Source organism: Parasteatoda tepidariorum, chromosome 7 (assembly GCF_982258835.1).
Source record: "Parasteatoda tepidariorum strain Cologne lab strain chromosome 7, Ptep-v5.0, whole genome shotgun sequence".
NCBI lineage: Eukaryota > Metazoa > Arthropoda > Arachnida > Araneae > Theridiidae > Parasteatoda > Parasteatoda tepidariorum.
Window position 1 is genome coordinate 45,408,632 of NC_141761.1, and position 26,861 is coordinate 45,435,492.

Here is a 26,861-nt window from a genome sequence, read left to right on the forward strand (position 1 = left end):
TTATTGATCTCATTAAGAAAGTATTTTAGAATTTTATTAATAAGATACTTTTTTAGTACTTTTCGTTGTATTACATTTTACTTCAACGAATATAAATGTAAACTATTTTGGAATTATGGTAGCAAACAATTGATTTATGGGTTATTGTTTTCTCGTGATCAATATCCAATACCATTAATTTGGGTAATTTTTATTTAAAAAAATCTCATCCAAGACTCTTTCGAAAAAGTAATGTTAAGTGGCGATATGGCGGATATTTTAGAATAAGTTTTGGAGCTCTTGTATTTTTTTTATTTTTATGAACAATATCTAATAGTGATGATTAAAATTTTTGTTGAAGTTGAAATTGTGTCCTTTTACATACACGAGTCGATGTTGTTGTCGGTAATTCTTCTTTTGCAAATTATTCGATAAATATTTTACTGATTGTTGAATAAAATTTAAAATTTCTAACAAACACATAAATATTTCGAGAGGTCATAATATTGATTGTTAATTTTTAAATAACTACATAATGACTCATTCATTAATGGCAAAGCCCTCAGAATAATATAAGTTATAACATACTTTCTGCTAACTTTATTTCTACGAAATGCCTAACAGATGGCGCCACAATTCCCTGATTTCATTTTCTGTTAAAATTTTTTAAAACATAAAATATTGAATGTCTTAGAAAGAGTAATAAGGTGTTATAGTTAGGAGTTTTATTAAAAATGATATTTTTTGATTAATTTGATTTTTTAAGTTCTTTGGCTCATAAAATATTATTCATATCTTTTTATTCTTTATGCAACTTTTATTACCATCGTTCTTAAAATCTCAGATTTAAAAGAATTATTGAATAAAATAACTATTGAACTATTGAATAAAATAATTATTGAATAAGTTAAGTAAATAAATGTTTCAAAATAATTAATTAAGTAAATAAATCTTTAAATAATACAAAATAATAATAAAATAAAATAATGAGAATGCATTAATTAACTAGTTAAGTAAATATAAATAGATAAATAAAATAATTTAAACCAATCATTATAATTATAATAATAATTAGAAAAAAAAATGAAAAAATAGTATTTCAGATTTTCTTTTTAAAAAAAAAGAAAGAAAAGAAAATTTGCGACTATTTTTTCTCCGATTTTTAATTGTTATTTTGGTAAACGTAATATTTGGTAATTGATCTACTGTTTACTTTATTTATCTTGTTAATTGTTTAAAGCAAAAAAAAAAAAAAAAAAAAAAAAAAAAAAAAAAAAAAAAGTAAAACTTAAGGTTATTTAAAAAATAAAAAATTAAGGTAAATATAAATGAGCTCTGAAAGAACATTTCAATTTTGAAAAAGTTTGAGGTATTAAATTCATAGTTGTTAAATGTTTGAGTTGTAAATGTTTAAGAAACAAATGCGATAAGTATGTCGCAATTTAAAATTGCTGGTCAGTATGAAAAAAAAATTAAAATTACATACTTCTAGATTTCATAATAATTTCTAATTAATCATCATAGACAATTAATCATAACAGTCAATTAATTTGGGAGAATGTACAAAATTAGCCTAATTTTCCGCTACCTTTTTCATTAGCTTTCATGAGGAAAAACGAATTGTCAGTTGTAAATAACAAACTAATTAATACGATGGGTATTTGGAGCCAAAATAATAAGTGTACAAAGTCAAGAAACACTGAAAAAATGTGCTATAGAAACTGATTCCATACGTAATTATAATTAAATAATTAAAAAAAATCATTTTTAAAGTACCTCCATTTAATATGTTCCTCCTCATTACCATATCATAAAAGAATGTGCAAATATCTATTTACAATACTAAAAAAAAGGAGGAAAGAAAAGAATAGATGAAATACGGTAATTCTTTTTCTAGGAAGATCTAAGGAAAGTAGACGCAGTTGAAAATAAAAAAAAATGTTGAAGAATGAATGCATGACTTAAACGACAATTCTGGAAAAATAAGGGTTTGGAAGGAAAAATAAGGGAAAAGTTGAAGTCAAAAAAAGGAAAGATCTCTCCTTGCTCGAATGGCATTCAACATTTGATCCGTTTTTGGCCACCTGAGGCCCACATGGTGGTAAAGCTTGAGGGTGCATTGGGAATATAAAACTGGAAAAAGGATTCCTTTTTTTTTATTATTTTGTTCCTGCTTTCATCGAATTGCTCAGAATTGTGAATCCTCTTTCTATCCATGTTTGCTTCACTTTTATTCTTTATTTTTTTCTTTTTTGACGGATTAATACAAAAATCGCTCCTGGTCCTCAAAGCGGATTTCCGGTTTTCTTAGATTGTGGAAAAGAGATAAGTCGCTGATCTTGCAAGAAGTTTTTATTTCTGCTTCGGGTCAGTCGGATAATAGTAACAATAAGAAATAAATAAAATATTTTGGAATGGAATGTGGATTTATTTCTGTAGTACAGATGCATCAATTGTTCAATTTCTTTTTTTAAATAAAAAGATAGGGTCCTCCTATTTTAAATGAAAACATGACAGTATTGAGTTTTCCCCCAATTCCTTAAAAATTTTTTAGGGATAGGGTTAGTTTTTTTTTAAAAATAACAGTTCTTAAGTTGAATAAATAATTGATAACTACAGTATATTTAAAGGAAAGTTGTATTTTTAAATTTCAGTAACTTTGTATACTCCGTTACTTTGTAAACTTGATTTGGAAATCTTTCTTATCTAGGCATTGTCGGTATGAATTTTCCTTCGTAGAATGAATGTGCTTGGAAAGAATATGATGAGCATTGTGAAGATTTTGAGAAACATAAAAGAGTAAACTGAGGAATACATTTTGCAATTTGATGACAGCATTTGTCATCTAGGTTATTTAGTTAGCCAGATATAGTGTATACAAATACATAAGTAAAAAAAAAAAGAAGCAATACCAGATTTACAAGATGCTATGTACTATGTATAATACTAAATGCCTCCATTTATTCGCATGCAGCTTTCATAAGTTTATTCATGTATTTTCATGCGCTTAAATTTTTGAACATCTCTTAATCCTTTTTATGTCTTCTTAAAGTTTAATGTGTGTATTTTTTCCTGTTTATTCCATACCATTGTTCGTTTCTTTTAAGCGAAATGATATGCCATGATATGTTACTATACTACGTTCATACAAAGTGTTTATATGCACAATACATTCGCGGAAATACATAAGTACTTTTTTCTTTCTAAATATAAAATTGGAACTATGTCTATGCATACATCAAAAGCGGGATACACAAATTCGAACTCATTGTGTGGAACTTTAGAAGAACAGTGACAATTTTCCTGAAGATATAGAAGAGCAGTGACAATTGATGTGAAGGCTAACTTTTTATTTCAATGCAAGTGTATAATAAATTATAATTGAATGTCAAGACAACTGAGCATAAAATATTATATTAAACATTTGCACAATCGTTATTAGATTTACTTTTAATTTCTAATTAACTTTTTGACACTAAATTGGCATCAAAATAATTAAATATTTAAATTAGACAGCGATGGGGACTGCTCATATGGCTTTTTCAGTGTTTATTTTTGATGAAACGCTTAGACTCGATCATTTATTGTACTCCACACGGTTGATTGAATAGTAACTTGTGAATTAGCCAAAGTTTCATAAATTACAGAACGACAGGTCTGTAGACGTTCCAAGCAGTTCAACAATTGTTAAAAATTGCCAAAATCCAGAGTGGTATGGGTAAAACACCTCTGGTCTTTGTGAATGAGGGCGTAGAAATAAATCAAAAAGTGTACCAACTGGACATTCGTAATTTGTTTTATTTCCGTGGGCTAAGAAACTTTTCGGCAATGTAAATTAGTCGTTTCAACAAGACTACACATCAGCTGACAATGCCAAAAAGAAACAAGAATGGTGCAAAACGCATTTTCCGGACATGATTTCATCTGAAGAATGGCCAAACTACTCTTCAGATCTCAATCTCATAGATAAAGTGTATAGGTCCATTTCGGAGTCTAGGGTCTGCATTGGAATATTATGGAGTGTGGAATATTATAAGTGTGGAATATTATAAACTACTCAAAAGTGTGGAAAATTTTTCTGCAGTTATGCTGAAAATTGTTTGTCCGGTTTTCTGGCCACAACTTGTGTTATGTAGCCTAGCCAATTGGCTAGACCAATTAGGATGAGCGACAAGAGTAACAAATGTTGTAGTGTTACCAAAAGGGTTTTTACTTTATTTTAGCATTAATTCTGACAAAATAGGTAGAAAAAGAGGACAATTTAGCTCAATTTTTCAATAGGTCAGGTAAGTATATTTGAGACAAAACATATCATATTGGTACTTTTTTATGCGAAATTTACCGATCTACAACTCGTATATTTAAAATTGTAACGTTGTTTGGGAGATATCTTGAAAAACCATATTTCTGGTTAATTTTTCTGATCTAGAAACCGGCGCTCCCTTCCTTGATGGGGAGAATTGTCACATTGAAACATAACCAATGCCGTTAAAACACAAACACCTTTGCTAGCATATGTTTTCCGAATTGAAAGCCCTAACTACTGGCCTTAATAAGAAGAGTAGCAGGTGTATGGTGTGAATTGCAAGGCAAAAACAGCCCATTGAAATTTTTGGAAACGTTTAAAAATGACCTTCATCTGGATGTGGATTGATAATGGTTGATGATGATTTGTGAAAAGGAAAATACTTACGTTATTCAAAAAAAGGAAAAAAAAAAAGATGATAATAGTAATAATAACAATAATAAAAAAGATTGAATACCATTAAAGAATACAGAATAGAAAATAATAAATATTACTGTGCGTATAAACAACAACCAGAATTATTTTAACAAAAAGTATTTAACTTTTTCGCGACGAAAGTTGCAAACGCGTACTTATTTCTAAGACCAGAGGAATTGCCAAGGTCGGAGGGTTCTTGCTGTTTAGTTTAAATTCATGAAATTACTGAAATATGAAAGCAATCTTTAATAATTTGCTGTAAGGAATATGAACAACATATATTGTAAATTTTTTTATTTTCATGCTTTATTTATTTAAGTTTTTTCTTGCTTACATACATTTTTACTCAATTTCTTCTATTTCAAGGTCAGTTAATCTAACAATCAGCCATCCAACTACATAAAACTTTAACAAAAATAAAACTTTGCCACTCACTATAAAGGAGCCACCATGGGCTCCTCTAAAAGAACCGCCGTCTTAAAGCATGTGATTCGGAATTATTCCTTTCCTCTTTTGTTTATATAATTAGAAACCATGTGCTATGAGGGAACGGGGACTTACCAATGAGGTGACCCAGGTTCGAATTCTAGGGATGGCTGGTTGATACGAATTCTGCTCTCGGATTACACTGTGGTAGACGGATCATGGGTTAGAATTCCCTATCTCTAGGCTAACCATAGGAAGTTTTCGTGTTTTTCTCCTCCATGCATCGCAAACAAAAAGTCTTCCACGAGGGCTAGTTTGTCCCAATGCTTAATCCAGGAGTTTCCTTGTCTTTTGGGTTGGGTTAAAAATTACAATGGTGAACATTGATAGTCCTAAATTCAGAATTGGGTTAGCCGTTCAACGCCGATTATAAAATAAAATATCAAATCATGGCTTATTCACCATATAATTTGGAATCAAATATCCAAATTTGACAATGAAAAGGAATCTGTTTATTCAGAGAAAGCCCGGTTTTATGCCTAATGTCGTAGCTTAAAATAATTATTTATTTAAATAATTAAGGTTAGGCCATCGAACCATTAAGATTGAGTCTTTGTTCTGGAAAATCTGATCATTAGATCGAAAGTTACTAATATGTTATATTTTTCCTGCTTTAAAATGTTTCGCTAATTGGTTCATTTTTTTAAATCACTCAAAGGCTCCACCCCTTTTTCGTTCTGCTCATCAATCTTCGTGGTTGCTTTTCCTTTATCTTATTCCCTCCCTAAAAAGTCGATATTTTTCAAAAAAAGACCATTTTGCTTTCAATATGTAAGTATAGTTTTATATAAAAAAAATTTGTTAACCTAACGTTATAATAAAATGCAAGATCACCTGATTCTGAAAAATAATCAATTGCTCTTGAGAAGAAAAAACGAAAAAAAAAAAAAAAAAAAAAACATCATGATAAAATTACCAAACTTTATCATCCCTTAGCAAATTTCAACACATATTATAACCAAAATCCTTACCAAAGTACTCTGGTAAAAATCGGTGTTCTCATAGAGATAGAAGTACGGCAAACTTTACCATATTCTGGTAATTTTGACTATACTTATTTTCTCAGTGCGAATTCCTAAAAGTACTTTTATAATCTTTTTTTCTTAAAATGCAACATAACTTGCCACATTTCGTGTACGAAATACGCAGATTTAAAAAGAAAAAAGCATTATAAGCATCTAAGTAGGCTCTGATACCTTTGATCTTTTTTTCTTTCTGTTTCCAATATGAAATCTATCATTTCTAAACAGCTGTGTCTTTCCCCTACTTTTGAGTCTCAATTTTAATATTTACTGAAAACATTCAATTTTGGTTGTAATAGCTTGTTTTGCTTGAATTTGCATTTTGAAAATGGGTTGTGTCACTGGAGGATCATCAATCAAAACCAGACTGCCCGCAAAGAATTGTTTCTTTTCGTTAAAAATTCGAAGGAAAAAAAACTGAAGTTTTCATTTGAAATACCAGTCATGCATTAAAACGTCTTTCGTGATATATTACATTTCAAAAAAAAAAAAAAAAGAGTTTTCGTTGAGATATGTAGAGAAAATTACAAATTGATGTAACACATTTCAAAGAAACCATTTTTAAAATTTCATTTTATTTTGCTATTTGGCAATGTGTGAAAAATATGATTTGATGCATACAATATCTTTAAAATTATTAATAATGAAAATTCCAACTTCCCATAATTACTTTCAGATAAAAAGTTTGGTCGTGAGATTGTGCCTCATGAGAAATGAATACACTAATAAGCTCAGATGCTTACCTAGAAAACCACCCGAATTTATCTTGCTGGAAAATATGAGCAATAGAATGAATCAGGTATTTAAATTAAATGCTTGAAAATCCGCACTGAAATAATAAAACTATTGTAATTTATTGTGATGTTCAATTGCTTGAGTTAAAAACGTAACATAGCTTACCACATGCATTGGCATTTTAGGCAACTCATCATATATTCATGTGATCAGCACAAATGTCTTTACACTTCCATCTGTGTTTTTCTTTGATCCATTACGATAACATGATCAGCACTGATTTAGTTATCTCTGACAAGAATTTATTTCTCACTTGCATAGTGTTAAGTAATTTGTCATAGTAGGTTGGTTGGAGAAGAAGGAAAAATACTTTTTTACGTACACTTACGTACAAACTGCAAGTTACTTCTTCCAGAAATCTGTAAATGCATTCCATCGTGCGGAGTTGTAGGAATTTTATTACCATTTAACATTAACGATTCTTATTTACAGGGGAATTGTTCGAAAGTGACCGAAATGAATAAGAACTATTAAGCAAATGATGGTGATGGAAGCATTTTAATGATATGTACTGAAAACAGTAGTAGTCGATTAATGATGAAAGACCCCACAAAAAAAGATAGGGTATAATTTGTGCTATGTAGACTAGCGAAAGAAAAATTGCATTGGTAAAGCAATGAAAGTAGGTATACTGTAGTTTTGATTCCATAAACGAGTGATTCTATAACACGAAACGTCCTCAGTGTCTAAACACCAAATGATGGTATAGAAGTAAAGAGGCAAACACGTGCAAAGTAGTTTAACCAATGGGGTAAGAGGAACATTTGAACAAGATACTAAAAAAGATATTAGAATCATCATATCCCTCACACCTGTTTCTTATCTTCGTTTTTTCCATTATCGTGTTCAAACTTGTACCGCTGCCTCTGTTGATTAAGCCCCTTAACACTTGTTTGTTTCTTTACTTTTCTATCATCATTTGCTGTTTAGACACTGAGGAAGAGGTTCTTGTTTATAGAACAAGAACTATAGTATGCCCATTTCTACACTCTAATCTTTCAATCTTTCATTCATTATTGATTCACGTTATTTTTATTTTTTTATTATTAATATTTATTATTTTTTTATTATCATGTTAAAAACGTTTGAAGAGACTGCTTTCTAAGTAAAGGACACCAGTTCTTCTTAATAAAGAGTATTTCTGGAATCCATCTCGTGAAAGCAGAACTTTCCGTCAATTGTGCCAAATGGAGAATGGTTTTTAGTTGAACTTAAAGAATGTGAGAACTTTTCAGCTACACTTTCCTCTTCAAGTATCGACATTAATTGCAAGATTCATGGATTCATGAATAAATGGTGGACTTCAAAGGCCCCTTTGGAAGTTCAGTGGGCAATCGATTTCCATGGTTCGATTGTGAAAATGCTCAAACCGTTGTATTAGCTTGTTTCGCAAAACACATTCTCTAACACCAATTAACTCAATATTTTCAAAAAAGTTTAGAGAATACTTTTAATTTTGTTATTGTGCTGATAAAAATTTAATGACATCGCTTACTTAGAGAATATAAATATCTTGTTATGGTTTTAATTTCCGTATCAATGAATTTTAAAATGTGTCTAAAAAGTTTTAATTTAAACTTGATCACTTTTTCAACGCTTTTTTTAATAGATAGCGATTTGTTAACTGCCCTAGTGGCATCAGTGATTGCATAAATTTATATATGCATGCATTAACTCTAATTGTCGGAAGAAGGCGATTATCAGATATTCAGAAATGGGCTATGAATATTTCTAAAATGTCCTTATCGCAATCTCATTTTACGCAATTGCACTTCAATTTAAACACTTTTCGAGTTGCTTTTATAGAATCTATATTTAACTGATAATTGAAAAAATATAATAAACATTGAAATAGCAACAAGTTTTATAAGATAATAATTGAAGCAATAAAAATAATATATTAACTTGTTTTAGTACTTCTTTTAAACTAAGCTATTTTAATGTTTATTTATATGACTCTGAAATGATAAGCATTTTCACTATAGTATCATATTTATAAGAAAATGATTTGCGTATTTTTAGATTGAAAAGAGAGTAAGTGTAGTGCAGAGTCAAAATAAAGAATTACGAAAGAATATATTGGATACAGTATCTTTTCTACGACAGTATAAGAAATTTGAGAAAGATAACTTGTCCAAAGTGAAACATATGACGAATGTTGTACAAGAGCATTTAGATAATGCAGTCGCCATTTATGAAGAAAGGTAAGTTTTTCATAAAATATACAAGTTCTTTCGGTCAATAATAATTTTACTTGCCATAAAACTTTGCAATGTGTTTGGCAAAATAACAAATCGATATCGATTTTTATTAATGAGAATAAGTATAACGCTGACAGTGCATAAATTCTGGTTTAAATCTAGAGTGAAAATTATTGTTCTATTTTTGAAGCGTTATTTTTTAATTTGGACGATAATTAAATATTTATGATGACTAATCATTAGCAATACATTTGGCTCTTAGTCACATAATTGCATTGCTTACATCTTAAGCTAGTAAATATCATAAGGTAATTTTTTTTTATGTAATTCTATTTTTTAACTACAACAAATTCGAGTATTCTAAAAAAAGTCTGGAAAAAAACAGAAATGAATTGAATACGGGTACTTACATTTTTTGTCGATTGTAGTACGAATTAAAGAGGAAAAGAAATACTAACAGCCCATGCAGCAGAGATAAGTATTAATTACGTGAAAATAACGTTAAAATGCCACAAGGTTTAGAGCAAAAAAACGTTTATTTAAAACGTTTTATTTCCGTTTCGAGTGGTAGTCTCGAATTAGGTAAAAAAGCGTTTATATTTGGGCTGTTTTTAACGTAAAAATGACGGATTTTTGCCGTTATTTTGACTAAGGTGAATTTCGTAACCAATTTTTAACGTATTTTTTACGTTTTTTTCACCAAACTATTTACGTATATTTTTGGTTCTATAAATTCGTTATTTTCACCAAGAATATTTACGTGTTTTTAACGCTTATTTTTATTAAAATAACGTACATTTTACGTTATTTTAACCAAAATACAAACGTATTTTATCCATACTATTTACGTATTATTAACGCTTATTTTGAGCTTTATTTACGCATTATTAACGCTTATATATCAATATTTTTAACGCTTATTTTGAGCTAGGTGAATTGATAAATTTTTCGCGAAAATTTAACTAAATTAATTTCAATTTATCGTAATTTTAACCGAATTGTTAACAATAGCATATTTTAAGTTTTTTTTTTTTTTAACTAAGAAGGAAAGAAACCATTCCGTATTTTAATGTTTACGCTGCACTAATTACACTAAAAAATATAGCATTTACTTCTTATTTATAAAAAAACTTTTAATTCTTTTCGAACTAAAACTAAAATAACGGAAAATAGCCGATATTCATGTTTTTTTTTTTTTAGAATCCTAGAAAAAGCTTGTTTTTAATCTCACACTTTCTGTAAATTTTTACAATTCAAATTATAACTCAACGAATATGGAATGCAAACCTTTCTACCTCTTCACAGCAGCATACTAGTTTATTTATGAAGTTTCATGTCCCTCAGGAATTTTTTACATTTTTCATTCCTAAAAGTTTGTAATATAAAGAATTGGTAGAAGAAAAAATTACTCAATATTTACATGATTTTCCAAACCCATATGGAAAAAAAATATTTTTTTTTTTAGTTTAAATTAATAATTAAGAAATCTACTGCTGTCCTGAAGTCCATGTTTCCAAATTGCTTGCTGGAAATTATCTACTCTTCTAGAATGCTTTTGGGTTCATTATTTTTTTTATAAATGCATATATTTTAATTTTTAGCTTGAAAAATTTGACTAAAATTTACTTTAACACACACACGAAGTAAAAAAAAAAATATTAACCAAATTAACCATTTGATTTGTTTACTTACTAAAATTACAATTTTTCTAAGTCTTATGTTCCTAAAACTAAAATTTTTAATCTAGAAGAGCAGTTAACTAAATAATTTTAAATACAGAAAAAAACATTAAATCAAATAAGATTTATTAAGTTTTATTTATTTTACAACTATCATACAATATATTTACAATATATAGATTTACAATTATAACACATCGCCACAGATCTGAAACATTCGTAACTTCTTCCATCCCGCTGTTACTATCACCTCTTCACTGCAATGTTCCTGGAAAACAAATAAATATTTTAGCATATGAAAAAAAAATATACCGGACAATAATATTAAATTGTTACAACCAACAGTAGATTTCTAAAACGAAGCAATACTGACTAGATAAAATACAGTTAAATAAAAAATTTTAAAAAAATATTAAAACTGTTTATTATTTTCATGGAATTTCTACTAAGTATATATCGATTGAGTACATCCAAATACTTAGATATAAGAAAATCTATTTTACAAATTTTAGTCACATATTACACAACAAAATTACATACATATACAGCACAAATCTGAATTAGAATATTTCATAATTTTTTTTTATCCTAACTAAATCTTACATTGAAGCCAGCAGTAAGTTATAAACAAAACATAAAATTATTTTTCGTGTGGCTTTGAGAACTCCTCCAGAGTTTTAGTCTGGTGCTGTTGGCTGCTTTGGTAACAAGTAAGAGCACATTTCTAATAGGGGAACAATGAAGGAATAAAGGTGTCAATTGGTTTACCCACGCTGACCTAAAATCAAGACAAAACTATTCACAAAACACTCCTATTTGAAATTACTTTTTCTCATAACCGCAGTACTTGCCACGACATGTGCCCATTGTCAGGTAAAGTACTCCTAAAAGCTGCCCTATACTTTCTGTTTATTTACTTATCATCAGAATTTTATTTTCCTCTCTCATTCTTTTCATTTTTTATTGCTCCTTGGCTGCAATTTTCATTCCTCTTCAGAATATTTTGCAAGAACTTTGTAGTTCAGAAACACAATTCGATTAGTTTCAGTTATGTAATTTTTAATTTCTCATTTATTAAAACAGTAAAAATACTATGCCTTTTAACACTAACAGTATCTTTAATATACAAAAGGAGTAATTTTAACAAATTCAGTAATTTGTTAAACTATATATTATTTAGTTCAAGTGAAGAATTACATTTTACAATTGCCTCTGTTAAAGCTTTTTTAAACAAAAAATGGTTATTTTGAAAATTCTTTAATTTCTGTAAAATCGCTGCTAAAACGTAACACTTTACTCCAAAATACATTAGAAAGCTGTTTGGTGATATAGAAATTCATTTCCACAACGGAATTCTTAGTAATGGTGGGAAAAATAGGAAGGGTGGGAAAAATAGGTTCTGTGTTCCTTGACCCTAGTGTGTTACAATCAGGTTGCTTGGGGGCAGTAAAAACTTTATTTGTTTAAACCACTTAAAAAGGACTGGATAAAAAAATTTCAAAAAAAAAAACTTCACACACAAAACACAGTTTTTGGAGAAATATTTTAATAAATATTTCTTCGAAAAATGTGATTAAATGAAAGGAACACAATGCTGTTAGTTAATTGTAGCAACATGACAGAATGTTTGGAGTAATGCAGTATAGCAATTTTGAACTATAAAAACAATTCGGAGGAACAGCCTTAAACTTAAAATTGTTTCAAAAAATAATAATTTTATGCTTGGAACTAATTAGAAATTATCTTTTTTAATGCTGCATATATATATATATATGAGCAAAACAAAATTACCAACTTTCTACACCCTTGCAAAAAAATAAAATAAACATTTTTTTGAACAAGTATAGAGCAGATATATCAAAATGTTTTTAAACTTATTTACAGATGTGAAAACAAATATATATTTTTTTGTCAAACTGTAATTCATATAGTTTGTAGTAGTGATAATTTCCATTGCATGAACTACTTAACTTACAAGTTTTCTGCAATATTAGACATTTAACGTAAATTTTACTTAATAGTTTTTGTTAAAATAAAAAGTTAGAACATAAGTATGCTAAATGTATACAGTAAAATGCAAGAAAATATAATAAATTAATGAAAACTAGTCAGTCTAACTCTTTTAGAGAAAAGTAAGCATTTTTTGCAACCTTGATATACACAATGAATCGTGTTTCAAAGCATTTTAATCATTAATACTTCAACACCAAATAATAAACACAAAAACATTCACTTGGAAAAATAAGATATTTAAATAAAAGATGTTTTCAAACAGTATGAAATCAAAAATTTTTTCATTTAATGTAAGCATAATAATATAGTGCAGAAGTTATTGAAAAAAAAAAACTTTATAAAAATAAAGTGACAATATCATAGACAGATATATCATATAAATAGAAAATATCATATGTATAGTCATAGATATAAAATCATTGATTAAAGTTAACAATATTGAAAGTTCAATTTCTAATATGCGGAATTGTAGAAAACTGCAGATGTACACAAAAAATATATATATATATATATATATATAAACATATATACAATTGGCTTATTTTAATTAAAACAAGGATAATTTGAAATCTTGTGGTAGAATGTTTTTGAGCTATCTGCGACTAAACTCTCCAGCACTAAGATCTAATTGCAAAATACTTTTAATACAAACAAACATATATGTTGCTAATTTAAAATGGCAAATATGCTGTGTTAACAAAAAATAATAATAATGATTTTCTTAATTTAACACGAAATAATTTTTTTTTAATATTATGGGTGATATTCTCACATTTTGTTGGTAGGAAGACACACACTTTATTAGCTTCTTCGCATTTTGTAAATAATCATCACAATAAAAAAATATTAAATATCATGAAATCCGTAGTAGCAATTGCCCCCCCCCCAAAAAAAAAATATGATGTAATTACGTAAATTGGACTCCTCAAAAGCGTGTTACACTTTGAAATTAGGTTGTAATAAATAATATCGTATAAAAAATATCTGATTTAAAATTTAAGGAGAAATCAACATCTATAACTTCTAAAAATTCAATAGAATTAAAAAAAAAAAAAAATAGATAGCCTTAAAAAATAGATACTCAAATGCTCGATTCGAGTTTTCCATATTGTTTAAATATATCAAGATGGTTAAGAACCAAATGAAAATCAATATCAATAACTGCCGAAAATACTATCAAAACATTACGTCGATTTATGATACTATCGGTGAAAATTGAGCGTGTCAAAAACTGATTATCTAAATGCATGATTCAAATATTGCATGTTCAAATATTTCTGTAAAAAAGAAAAGTAATATTTTCTTCTTTTCAAGAGAAAAATCTTTCTGCAAGAGATCTGTAAAATTTTGCAACAATGTCGCCGTTTCGCTGCGATTCTGCCACGGAGATTTGAAATACTGAGCAATATGCATAAATCTTAATTCCCCGAGAATTTCTAATTGATGTTGTTTATTCATTTTATAATTCATTTTAATGTTTGCCAAATGTTTGGTTTGAGTAGCCTTAGCCTTTGAGGCATTCATCAATCTGCATAATCGCTGAAGAATTCTCAAAAGCAAAATAGAAGTTTCAGAATTTGTTTGAACTTATGGAGGACTATGAATAAAAAGACTAATTTAATGCAGATAAAACACATTTTTTTTTTAAGTGTCAGTGAAATAAAACATTGGAACAGCAAAAATAGTGGTGGTAAAAACAGTAACAGTTTACCATTCTACTTGATACTAACGATGAAACTTACACCAGAAACTTCTATTATAAATTAATTGAATAGTGCAAAGGCTGATGATTGTGCATGAAATAATTAGGATTCTACAGTACATGGAAAATATATTTACAATATATGATAATTCATTTTAAGAGACAAATTTTTGAGTACTTTTATTTGTTGTTATTGAAGCATGGGCAGCCTATGTAAACAATGTTTAATTACTTTTTTTAATATCAGCAAAAGTAATCTGAAATAATTTTTAACAATTGATTTGATCATGTTTATAATTTCACGAATTTTTTTACCCATTTTTAAGCACAAGAAAAAAGGAAACAATTCAAATACAGTTATTTCTTTAGACATACTTAATTCAGGTACCTTCAAATGAGACTTGATGGAGGTTCATTCTCAAAGCTAGATCCTTTTCAAAGATCTTCCTCAGAAGTACATCAATAGATTATGAAAAAGAAAATTCATTCAGTTAATACGTTTAAAAACATAGAAATTATTCAAACATATTTTTATATGGGCACATTTATTATTCAGAACTAGAGAAGTAAGGAGTAATGGTTTGACAGAATGTTAGCTAAAAAAAATGGTGAAATGCAGAATATATTTTTATAGCAATATTTTTTTTAAAAAACATTCATTAATAAATATTTTTTACGAATAAATAAGTTTATTTATAATTGGAAATTACTCCATGCTTATCTATATTAGTGGAATGGGCTAAAGGGAAAACAAAAAATTAAACCAGAAATACTTAATAAAGTTATGAAGTAAAGTAGAAAGAGAAAAAAAAATTATCATAATTGTTACAACAAAACTTCCATGCTAAGAATAATATTTTCTGTAAAGCAGTATCCATAAAGCAACATTAACTAAAATATAATCTATTAGAAATATGTTATTAAAATGCTTTGTTATCTTAAAAACACTAACAAAAAGAAAAGATTATATACAAATGTAAAACAGAAAAATCTATTTTAATTCTCAAAATAAAATTTTAAAGCTTTACATCTCAGTCTTTCCAATTATCATATTTTCCAGATAAGAATAAAGTCAATAGAAACATTCTTAATTACTGTGTCATACAGTTAATAAAAACAAAGTTTTTTAGAAATGTAAAAAGCTAGTAAAAAAACTAAGACAAAAATTGTTTAAAAGAAAAATTTAGCAATAAAAATTTCAATTGAACTTTTTCACCTAGCAAGGGTCTGTCTAGGTTTTTCTGAGAGGTACCTATTTTATGAAAATTTAGACATAATTTGTGAAAAATTAAAAACTACATTAAAAAATCAACACAAAAATATGGATTTATCATTTCTTAAGGAATACAAAAATAAAATTATAAGAAAAAGTATTTTGTGAAACTACTGTTTTTTCTTAAGTTTAATTTGTGAAGGTACCGCTAAACGGTAGTAAATTTGGCCTTGACAGACCCCTGCCTAGGCATATTTTTAGAATACAATGACTATAAAAGAATTAAAAAAGTTTTAAACAGCAATGTAAATTTAAATAAAAGCTTGAATAAGAATAATTCTAAAGATAATTTAATATTGAAAATTACTGCAATTATTTTCCATATCGTTTTAGCTGATAAATTTCAAAAACTGTTTCAAAAATAAGAAGAAAAATTTCCAGTAAATGTTCAACTGGGTGTTTTTTCTTCTTTTTTTTTTTAAAGATATCATGTTGCAAAATAAATAGTCAAAAAACTATTTTGTCCATGTGAGGTTTTCTCTTGCAATAGCTTGTTAAGATGATACTTCCACGACATTTTGGTTGAAGAACCATCTGCTATAAACTCTTGTAAAATTTACCCCAATCAAGCGTGTTTAACCATTGGTTCTTTAAAAAGGTAAAGTTAAAAGAAAATGCACTACTCAACTTTTTTAAAAATGCAACAACTAATAGTTTTTATACTTTATAAGACAATAGTAGGTAAGTAGATAAGACAGCTCAAATTAATAACAATATGATAGGACTGTTTCACACATAAAACTTGTCTCGTCTCATTTGCTAATAAAATTGCCATCTCGTAGGCAAAACAGTAAGAAAAATGCCCGTATCATGATCTGCCGGTGAATAATCACTATATCTTCTAAGCAACTTCCACGCAGCAACTAGGAGGAACTAAAAAAAATTAACTAACGGATATCAACTTGAAGAGTATAACTCGTAGCTACCTTTCTCACACCTTTACATATTCTTTTAAAAAGTTAGCAGTTAGAAATCTATTTGGTGCCTGGACGATAGCAGTTGGCATAACTGCTCACAATACAGAAGTAACCCTAATAGAGAATTAAAAGTTTAATAAGTATTTCTATGTTGTTACCTATGGCTAAATATTTATAAACTTCCAGTGGTTCACGAAAAATTAAGTAAATATCTCAGAATGGGAGTAACTCAGAGAATATAAGTTGAAACAACCCTCAGGAAAACTTCTACATACTTCTTTTTAAATTTTTGCAAAGTACAAAATCGTTTTCTTTTTTTTTTTGTTTCAACATTTTTAGTTGGCACAATCTAGTTCAAATAGGGAAACATCCCCTTTTATTTGATTCATAAAATAAGGGGAGATCTCTATAAAATGAACAATGGCAGAATAATCAGCACGTCTTGGCAACTTCTGGTATCGGAGAAACTGAAAGAAAGTAAAAAAATCACAGAAAGGGACGGACTCGAAAGATATAACTCGTAACCATTTGGCAAACATTCATGTTTTTTTTAAAAAAATTTCAAGTTTATATCTTTTTGGTAGCTTGGCTATTGTAGTTAGTGTGACAGATTAATATACAGAAATATCCCCTAAAATTAGTGAAACAGAAAAATTTACATTATAAATCTAGCTAAAATTCTTTTCTACTCCGGAAAATTTGTTTATCATCACCTGTGGCAGAATAATCAACAGGTCTTGGTAACTTCCAGTGACTATCATCACACTGAAAACAAAACATGGGAAGAAATTCAAAAGGGTATATCTTGTAGCCACTAACCCCTGGCAAACCTCTACAAGTTTTCTTTTATAAATGTATGCAAGTTTGAAATCCACAATAGTAGGCGCAGCAAATCACAGAAGGAAAATATCCCCTCTACTCATATTTTGGTGTGTAAAGTCAACCATGATTAATAACATTTAAGTATTATCTTCAGAATAATGCTTATAATTGTTACTTTTTGTTAATTGTTATTTATTATAGCAACAAAATTTGTCAGGTGAATAAAATAATGCAGCATTAATTTAATAATTTTGATAATTAAAGCTTTAAAATAGAAATTCTTTTTATATAAGATCGCAACTAGTTTAACTCAGCATTTTAGATTAATATTCCTTGATTAAGCTTAGGTGCCATCAGATAACTTTCCAAAAATTCATGATTTTATTAAAAATATCTTAACTGCATAACAATCGTATATAACGGGTCTGTATTTCGTCTCTTTACATTTTATGCACAGTAAATGAGATTCAACAAATTCTCTTGCTTTTTTCCAAAATCGATACGTTTTGTCATAGTTTGTTAAACTTCGCAAATGATAGGCTTAGAATATTTGTGTTTATTTCAAGTAGAATTAACTGCAATAATTATTTACTCTTTTTGATAGTGAAGCATTAAAATGAATTAACATTCTAAATCGTAATAATTAAAGTAAAGAATAAAAGAACTTACCATTGAATTCGGCGTATATAAACACACGCGTGCAAAAATGTAAAGAAATGCATAGTGTCGTCTAGTGTAGGGGTAGCAATCCCAGTGTAGAACTTGTTCCCACGGAAAAGGAGTGAAAAGTTGAAACTCAGTATCGTTTAATGCACTTGTAAAACAAAAACTCAAATAACTGAAAGCAATGTGGAGAGTTACTTTGGATCTATATTGTGAATCAATTTTTTCTCTATTTTTGATTTTTCTTCTTATTTTTCTTATTATTACTCTAATTAAACCTGGAATAAAATGCTACATTGTAGAATAACTTTCATATAATATTTTTAAAAAAGTTAAATAAAACTGTCAAGCCTTTTTTAAAAAATTATTACTATTTTACCTCATGACTTAAAGAAAAATGGAATTATATTGTTATGTAATGTTATTTTCATTACAGATATATAATAGTATTTTATTTTAACTAGTATAATATTATTTGAATAGCTTGCATATAAAAAAACTCGATTTTAATGCTTTTGATAATTTTTATGAATTCATAAAAATTGCTGTTTTATGCTCTGGAAATGTAAAATTATTATTAACAATAATTTATTATTAAAAGACAAACATGAATAAATATTATAAATTAAGATCACTGATTCGGAAGACATACAAGATTATTTAAAATACGTGATTATTTATTTTAAAACTTTACACTTTTTTGCTTCCTCTAACCAGGAACTTCATTTCCAATCGTTAGGAATAAGAGGATCGTACTATAGTAATTTAACTAAATGAGACATTAATTATGTTATATTTTAAAACTGTAAAACTAACAATATACATTGATTTTTTTGTGCATCATATAGGCTGATCAATGAACCATAAATTGTAGGATTTCCATTTAATCCGAAATGAGAGTAAGAAAGATATTGTAGAATACATTCTACGTTACATCTTCCATCAAATCAAAAAGATTTAATCTAACTACATCCACCAATGTAAAAGTTTTATCGATTAACATAATATGGGATCAACATGTACATTTATTTATCTCTGGTTAATTTTAATTATTTTATCATGATTACATGTTATTTCTCAAATTTCGTGCTTATTTTTTGTTTTTCTGGTCTGCGTGGGTGAAGATTTTACATACATTAATTGGCATGCATAAAGGCATGGTCTCATGATTTAGGTATCATTTTTAGTTGTTGGTGATGACCGTGTTAAAAATAATAGTTTGAAAAAATTCATAAAATATTTATTACATAAAAAAAATACACATTTAAATAAAAAGCACATTTTAAATCACGATTTCATTTGGAGAAAAGAAAAAAAAAGAGGTAATATAATGGATTTGAAAACTTGATTATAACAATAAGGGTAAAAAAGGGTGTCAAGTTGTTAACATTTCCAGTGGATCAAGTTATTTTCATATAATATATTAAAAATTTTATATTTAATTTTAGCTGGAAGGATCCATTTTCGTTAAGCGTTCCGTTTCTCTCTTCAGTGCTTTAGATAAAAAAAAAAAAAGTAAATTCTTATGAATCTGTTTGTTCGCTTGCTGATATTTGTCTTCATTTTAAAAGCAATGTATGTATATATTAAAACGATTTTGTTGAAATTGTATTCCCAGATAACACAGTGTAAACAGATAATGTGTCAAAGAATTAATGAAGGTAGGAGTTTTAGTTATGTCGCACTAGAGCTGTACATTAGGCTTATCATCCATTTAAACTTAAATCTGAAGGGGTAGGAAATTTTCTCCAGATCTCTGTACATTTGGCACAGCAATGTGATCGACCACAGGCCTCTCGATTCCACAGATTTTAATAGCACATATATCGCATGTACTCGGTGGTGTCGAGGATCGAGCACCGCCCCCGTCAAGGACTAGAATGGCCCTTAAAACCCCTATTAACCGGGAACTAAGCTTAAATGGAAAAATCTTGGTAAAAAAACAAAGAAAAAAATTTGTCGCACTAATGTCAAAATATGAAAAAGCAAATATTTAATTTCTCTCTTCTTTTCTCTTTCTTGTTGTTGTCGTTGTTGTTAATTTACGTCGCACTAGAGCTGCACAATGGGTTATTGGCGACGGTCTGGGAAACATCCCGGAGGATGACCCGAAGACATACCATCACAATTTTGATCCTCTGCGGAGGGGATGGCACCCCCGCTTCGGTAGCCCGACGACATGCGCGCGAAGTCGAGCACTTTACGGTAGCACAGTTTAACGAGGACCAATACCGCACACCCTCGGTCCCTACGCAGACTGATCCAAGTGGCACTTGCACACTGACCGCAGCCAGTGATGTTTGACTTCGGTGATCTGCTGGGAACCGTGTCTTAACGATCAGTCCACTGCGAGACCTTTTTTTTTCCCCTCAAAGGTGTTTTTTTTTTTTTTTTTTTTTTTTTTTTCAGGGTCTATGTATTACCATTGCAAAATTTAGGTCTTAACTTCAATTTTTGAGGAACTTTCTCTTTTCCTTACTTAAATCCTTTTCTTTTTTATTAAACAATTTGTTTAACTTCATTAGCTATTTAAATCCTTCCAAGCATTGTGTCCCTAGGAAAATTTTACTAAAATTCCCTGTTATGTAACATTATTGCCAGATATGATAAAAAAAAAAATTAAAAAAAAAAAAAAAAAAAAACAGACTATTTAATGCAAGAAAGCCTAAAACTGACAGTTCGGAAAAATAAACCGAACTCTCTAACTATTTTTAAAAGTACTACAATTTCACATACACAAAAACTCACTCATAAATAATATTTTGCAAAGAAATAAAGAATTATCATTACTTGCTCTTATAAAAAAAAATTATTTTTCTGACATTACAACAAAACTTACAATTATTATTTATATTTTATGCTATTTTATATTATTTTCTATATTTTATAAATTTATATTATTTTTTACTATATATGATTTTCATAAATAATTTACTTACTGCAATTGAGATTTTATAATTAAACAATTTCCAGATTATAAAATTCAAGATTCAAAGCAAAATTTAATAAATTTGTAAAAACGTTGTTGTGTGTAAAAACGTCTTTTAATAACAACCAATATTTTAAAACTTCCCACACTAAATTTTATTACGAAAACTAATTTTGAGAATTATCTTTTAACCTGTCTTTTGATATGTATATTTTTTTTCATTAATAAATATTATATACATTAAAGAATCAAGATTGATAAATTTTTCAAAATACTTTAATTCTATTTTTACAATTTATGAAGTTTCTGGAAGGAAAAAAAAATTAAATCAGTATTTTAAAATAAAGTAAATGTCTCTTTCATGCAGTAAGAATATGGAATTTAAAAGTAGACTCATTTCTTAGCAATTATTTTGAAAAAACTTATATACGGTAAGCGATTATTGCAAAGTAAGAAATTAATAAATAAATGTTAACAAAATTAACCAAAAATAATCGTTTCTATTTCATGTTGATTGAAGTAGAAAATAATAATTATAATATTAAAACTATTTTTCATAAACTAGTATGGTGAGCGATAATTGAAATATAAAAAAATAGTGAATCAATTTTTACATAATAACAGAAAAATAAATTTTTTAAATTAAGATCTTTGAATAATAATATTTATTAGTATTCGCATAGCACTAGAGTAGGCTCGAACCTAGGACGCCGTACCCTTGAGGCGAACACTGTAACCACTACACCAGGACTCTTGTTCTTGACAGAGATAATTTAAATTTAAGTATAATGTGTTTCTACGGTATGTTCGTTGCATGTCAAGTTGTAGAAAATGTTTACATTATTCAGTATTTTGGAAAACTTCTTAATTTTCATCATAGTTTAGTTATATAAGAATTAAAACTCATATTTCCCTTGTCAGTTACTGATAATGAGCCGACTCAATATTATCAACAAGCAAATATTTATAACCAGTTTAATGAAACAAAAATAATTATAAGCATTAAAAATTAAATATGAATTGTGATGAAAATCTGCAATGTTCAGTTTATTCGAATTCAAGAGAGACGTAAAAGATTATCTTTCTTGGGCTCTCACAGGTTCATCCTTTTTGTTTGAAACATTTTTACAATTAAATTTACGTTTATAATCCCAAAAAATTTACGTAAATATAACTATGCAACAAAACGTCAATTTTTCGCTAATAAAACGTTTTTAAAAAACGGTCAAAAAATGGATAAAATGTACACGTTAAAATAACGTATTTTAAGTACGTATTTTTAACGAAATATTTAAAGGGAAAATTGATAACGTTAAAATAACGTAATTTTAACGTATACGTTTTAACGAATGAAGAAATGGTGAAAATCATTACGTAAAATTAACGTAATTTTAACGTATACGTTTTAACGAATGAAGAAATGGTGAAAATCATTACGTGAAATTAACGTAATTTTAACGTATACGTTTTAACGAATGAAGAAATGGTGAAAATCATCACGCGAAATTAACGTAATTTTAACGTATACGTTTTAACGAATGAAGAAATGGTGAAAATCATCACGTGAAATTAACGTAATTTTAACGTAAGACCAAAACCTTATAACGGACAAACGGATTTTTAACGTTTATTTGCCCTTTCATGCTGCATGGGAGAGTACTAAAATTTTTTAGTGAAATGAAAAAATTTTTTTTTTTAAAAATAAACATTTTTTCTGATAACTCTCTTTTAATTACTATAATTTTTTACTGCTATTATATTATAAAAATTTTTTAGCGAATTCTTTTTCTTTGTCATTTAAATTGCTAATGCTTGATGTGTTTCATTATGCATCACAATAATTTCTTTGCCTAAAGGATAAAGGTTTTAAAATACGAAATTCCTTAAGATTTAAGACTCAAATTAAATATTCTGGAAAATTAAGTTACTTTTATTTCATCATATCATTTTAAAACGCGAATAAATATTTATTAATTTTAATCTGAATGAAAGGCTTGGGTTGCAGTAAAATTATCATTCACATTTTCAAACTGACCAAAAACGCGTTTCAAAAGACAAGTATTTCTTATGCATTTATTGCGTAGAAATTACGACAATGTGCACAAAAAAATAAACGGATCATCCTAAATAAATTTAGATCCAATGATCGGATCTTCACGTTCTAGGATTTAATCATAATGATTCGAGAGGGTGATTTCAATTATGCAAATTAATTAGTGTAGACGAGATTTTACGTTACGAAATCAGACACAAAAACGTATTTTCTCCCTTTGAACACATCTTTTTTTTCTCGATGGGTTTGGATTTCTGACCCTTAAAATGTAGGGGGTAGCCACAGCCTGTGAATTAGGGTCCTAGCTTGGTCAGAAAAGCAGTCCCAAGTTTGGAACTCTTAATTGATAATTTTATTTTTTGCGCATTTCGTCATATCAAGAACTTTTAAGTGGATTGAAACATTTTTGCTCACAATTATAAAATTCATTTATCCAAATATAATTCTATTCAAAAAATAACGTTTGGTAAATATTTATAATTGTTTTTTTATTTTAATTAATAATAGTCAAAAAAATTTGAATCGTAAGGTATTCAAGTTTTTACACCATTTAAAAGAATGTAATTTTCGAAATGCAAAATACAAAATTAGTGTGAAATTGATCGAATAGTTCTTGAAATTGAATTTTAAAAATATGACTTTCTCAAATTTAAATTTCTCATGACTATTTCATTGATTTCGCTCAAAGTTCGTATTTTGCCATTTGAAATTACATTCTCTAAAATGACGTAAAAAATTGCATAACTTACAATTCAAAATTTTTTCGACTATTATTAAATAAAATTATAAAAAATGAATATTTACAAAAAGTTATATTTTTCGAAGAGTTATCCTTGAATGAATGTATTTCGTAATTGTGAGCTAAAATAATTTAATTAATAATTAAAAAGTTCTCGTGATATTGCGAAATACTCTAAAAGTAAAATTGACTTTAAGTGATTCAAACTTTGGATTGCTCTCTTGACCAAACTATTAGGACCATTTCCCGGATTGCTGCTTGCTACCCCCTTTATCTTCGGGGTCAGAAAGCTGAATCCGACGAAAAGAAAGGTATGTTTATTGAGAGAAAGTACGTTTTTGTGTCTGATTCCGTAACCTAAAATATCGTCGGCCTTAATTATTTAGTATATTTGAGATCACTCCCTCAAACTATGAAGATTGATTCCTAGAAAATGGATTTTAATTGTAAATTAATAATTTTGCACTTTTTAAGATCAACATATATGTGATAAAAAGTCCATAATATGCAAAGGTTTTTTTTCTTCAATTTAAAACTATTTTATTTTATAACCTTTCGTTTAATACTTTCTGCTGAGTTACCTTACTTTTATTTATTTTTTGTAATTTATTATATCATCAAAATTTACTTGCTTTTTTGAAGCGATTTAATATTTTTTTCCTATTATAACAATTGAAAACACTTATTATAGTTAATATCTATCTTATTATATAAAACGCTAATACGTACGTATGTATGTATGTATCAATAAAACCGATGATATTTCTTTTCTCGAGCTGGCAACAGTTTTCATTTTTAATTGATTGGATTCGGCGCGCAAGAGCACGTAGTGAGCAACCAGATAACAATAACCAGAGTGAGCATTATCAGGTTGTTCAATTCAGATTCATGCACTAAAAACATGACAATATTTAATTTAAACTCAAGTAGGAATTAATTAATTAATTGAAGTGAGAATGCTTTAAAAGGCCGCTGTTGAATTGATATTTTTCTACTGGGAGCTACCTAAACGTCTAAAAAACGTTTAAGTGTTTGTATTGAATGCATTGAATTTTTTTTATATTTCGCGTTTATTTATGCATTGAATTTTCACGCTTTAAAATGCAGAATATTAGTGAAGTAATATTTGATAATTTATTTTGCTAATATGTTTCTTATTTAGCTAATGTTTTGATTTTTTCACCATGTACAATCTAAATAGCTAATATACTTTTTTAAAAGCCAATAAGAACATTGGTAGAATTGTTCTACATAAGTACAATACTATGTCTTTGATGATAAAATACTATGTCTTTGATGATAAAATACTATGTCTTTGATGATAAAATACTATGTCTTTGATGATAAAATACTATGTCTTTGATGATAAAATACTATGTCTTTGATGATAATATATTATGTCTTTGTGCTAGAACATTGTGTTCATTGACGAGCGAGCGCAGCGAGCCATTGTTCACGGCGTGAACCACATAGGATTGCGTAGCAATTCTCGGGGGTTGGCGAGCGTTAGCGAGCATTGGGCGGAGCCTCCTAGTATTATATAAAACGCTAATACGTACGTATGTATCAATAAAGCCGATGATATTTCTTTTCTCGCGTTGGCAACAGTTTTCATTTTTAATTGATGGGCTTTGGCGCGCAAGAGCACGTAGTGAGCATCATATGGCTAATCTACATTATATAAAACGCTAATACGTTTTAATCAATAGGCTTCGGCGCGCAAGAGCACGTAGTGAGAATCATATGTCTAATCGGGTGAATTCTTATCGAATTATCAAAAAATTTCTCACAAAATTATCTTCATCGAAGCCGATGCTTTACATCCGGCGTTCAGTACTATTTCATATTGTTTTACAACACATAGTTTTAGCTCTCTGGTGGGAAAGGCTTTAAAACAAAACTTACAACAGTCACTTTTCTCAACAACTGAAATTTAGAATAGTGTGATTAAGAAAAATATGTGAACTGTTTGCAATTCCAGATTAATATTGAAATACACAGGTTTAGAATTTTCTACAGTGAAAAGTTTTCGGAACTTCAGTGTTCAAAAAAGTATACAAAAGCTAGACGTTAAGAACGTATCCAATGAGCGAGCAAAGCGAGCATCGTGTTGCAAAGCAATCCGAAATGAACTGCGAAAGCAGTTGAGAGGGTTGGCGAGCGCCAGCGAGCAGGGGGCGAAGCCTCCTAGTTATTAATACTTTTTGTTTCGTTTTAAGTTTAATAATTATCTTATATCGAGTGCCATTTGGGAAAATGATATATCACTTTGTGCTAAGTGTTAAGAATAATTCTATAAAATTTGTCCAGAATTACTAAATGTATTAAGAGCTGATAAATATATGTATAAATAAAATATATTTACCGTTACTTTGTTGATTTAGAACACCATTTTCAAGTGTACACAAGTTTGTTTGTTTATTTTTTTTTAAATCTTTTGAAAGTAAGAAGTTTTTAGCTTTATTTTTTTCGGAAAAATACGAATTTCTATGGTTTGTTTATTTTTTTTCAAAGTACTGCAAAGCACATCCGAATTGATCTTGTTTGTTCATAGCTATGTAAAAAAAACATTTCTTTTGAATGAGTACTATGCTAAGAAATTTTTTTCAATTTAGTAAATGTTTTCGGATTCATTCTTTAATTCGTTTCCTATTATAACTGGATTTTAAAAATTCAATAGTGTGTTGTCCTAACCGAAATCAATTTTAGAAGAATATTTTTTTTCTAAAACAAATAGCTTAAACTTAGTTTTTTTACAGCACCTATTTACACCTGTGTCCTCAACTTAGCTTCCCAACAGACCATTCATTCTTATTTCATAAAATTTTAAACATAGGTCTGTTTCCAAAATAAGTATGCTATTTA

The 26,861-nt window shown here is 28.2% G+C and overlaps 1 protein-coding gene and 1 long non-coding RNA gene across 3 annotated transcripts in view; one reads left to right on the forward strand and one right to left on the reverse strand.

Moving 5' to 3' along the window:
• LOC107454595 (uncharacterized) overlaps positions 1 to 26,861 on the forward strand; it is an 84,082-nt gene that overhangs the window by 18,760 nt on the left and 38,461 nt on the right. Inside the window, exons 4-5 of the mRNA XM_087168769.1 lie at positions 6,887 to 7,009; positions 9,028 to 9,209. Of these exons, the coding sequence (XP_087024895.1) occupies positions 6,887 to 7,009; positions 9,028 to 9,209 (305 nt within the window). The remainder of the gene's footprint in view (positions 1 to 6,886; positions 7,010 to 9,027; positions 9,210 to 26,861) is intronic.
• Positions 11,005 to 18,338, reverse strand: LOC147807111 (uncharacterized). Of its 2 annotated transcripts, XR_015435495.1 has the most exons (3): positions 18,282 to 18,338; positions 14,976 to 16,904; positions 11,005 to 11,153 (listed from the first exon to the last, which is right to left on the reverse strand). It is a non-coding gene; the product is annotated as an uncharacterized LOC147807111 (long non-coding RNA). The 2 variants fall into 2 exon arrangements; XR_015435494.1 differs by lacking the exon at positions 18,282 to 18,338 and having other exon boundaries at positions 14,976 to 18,250.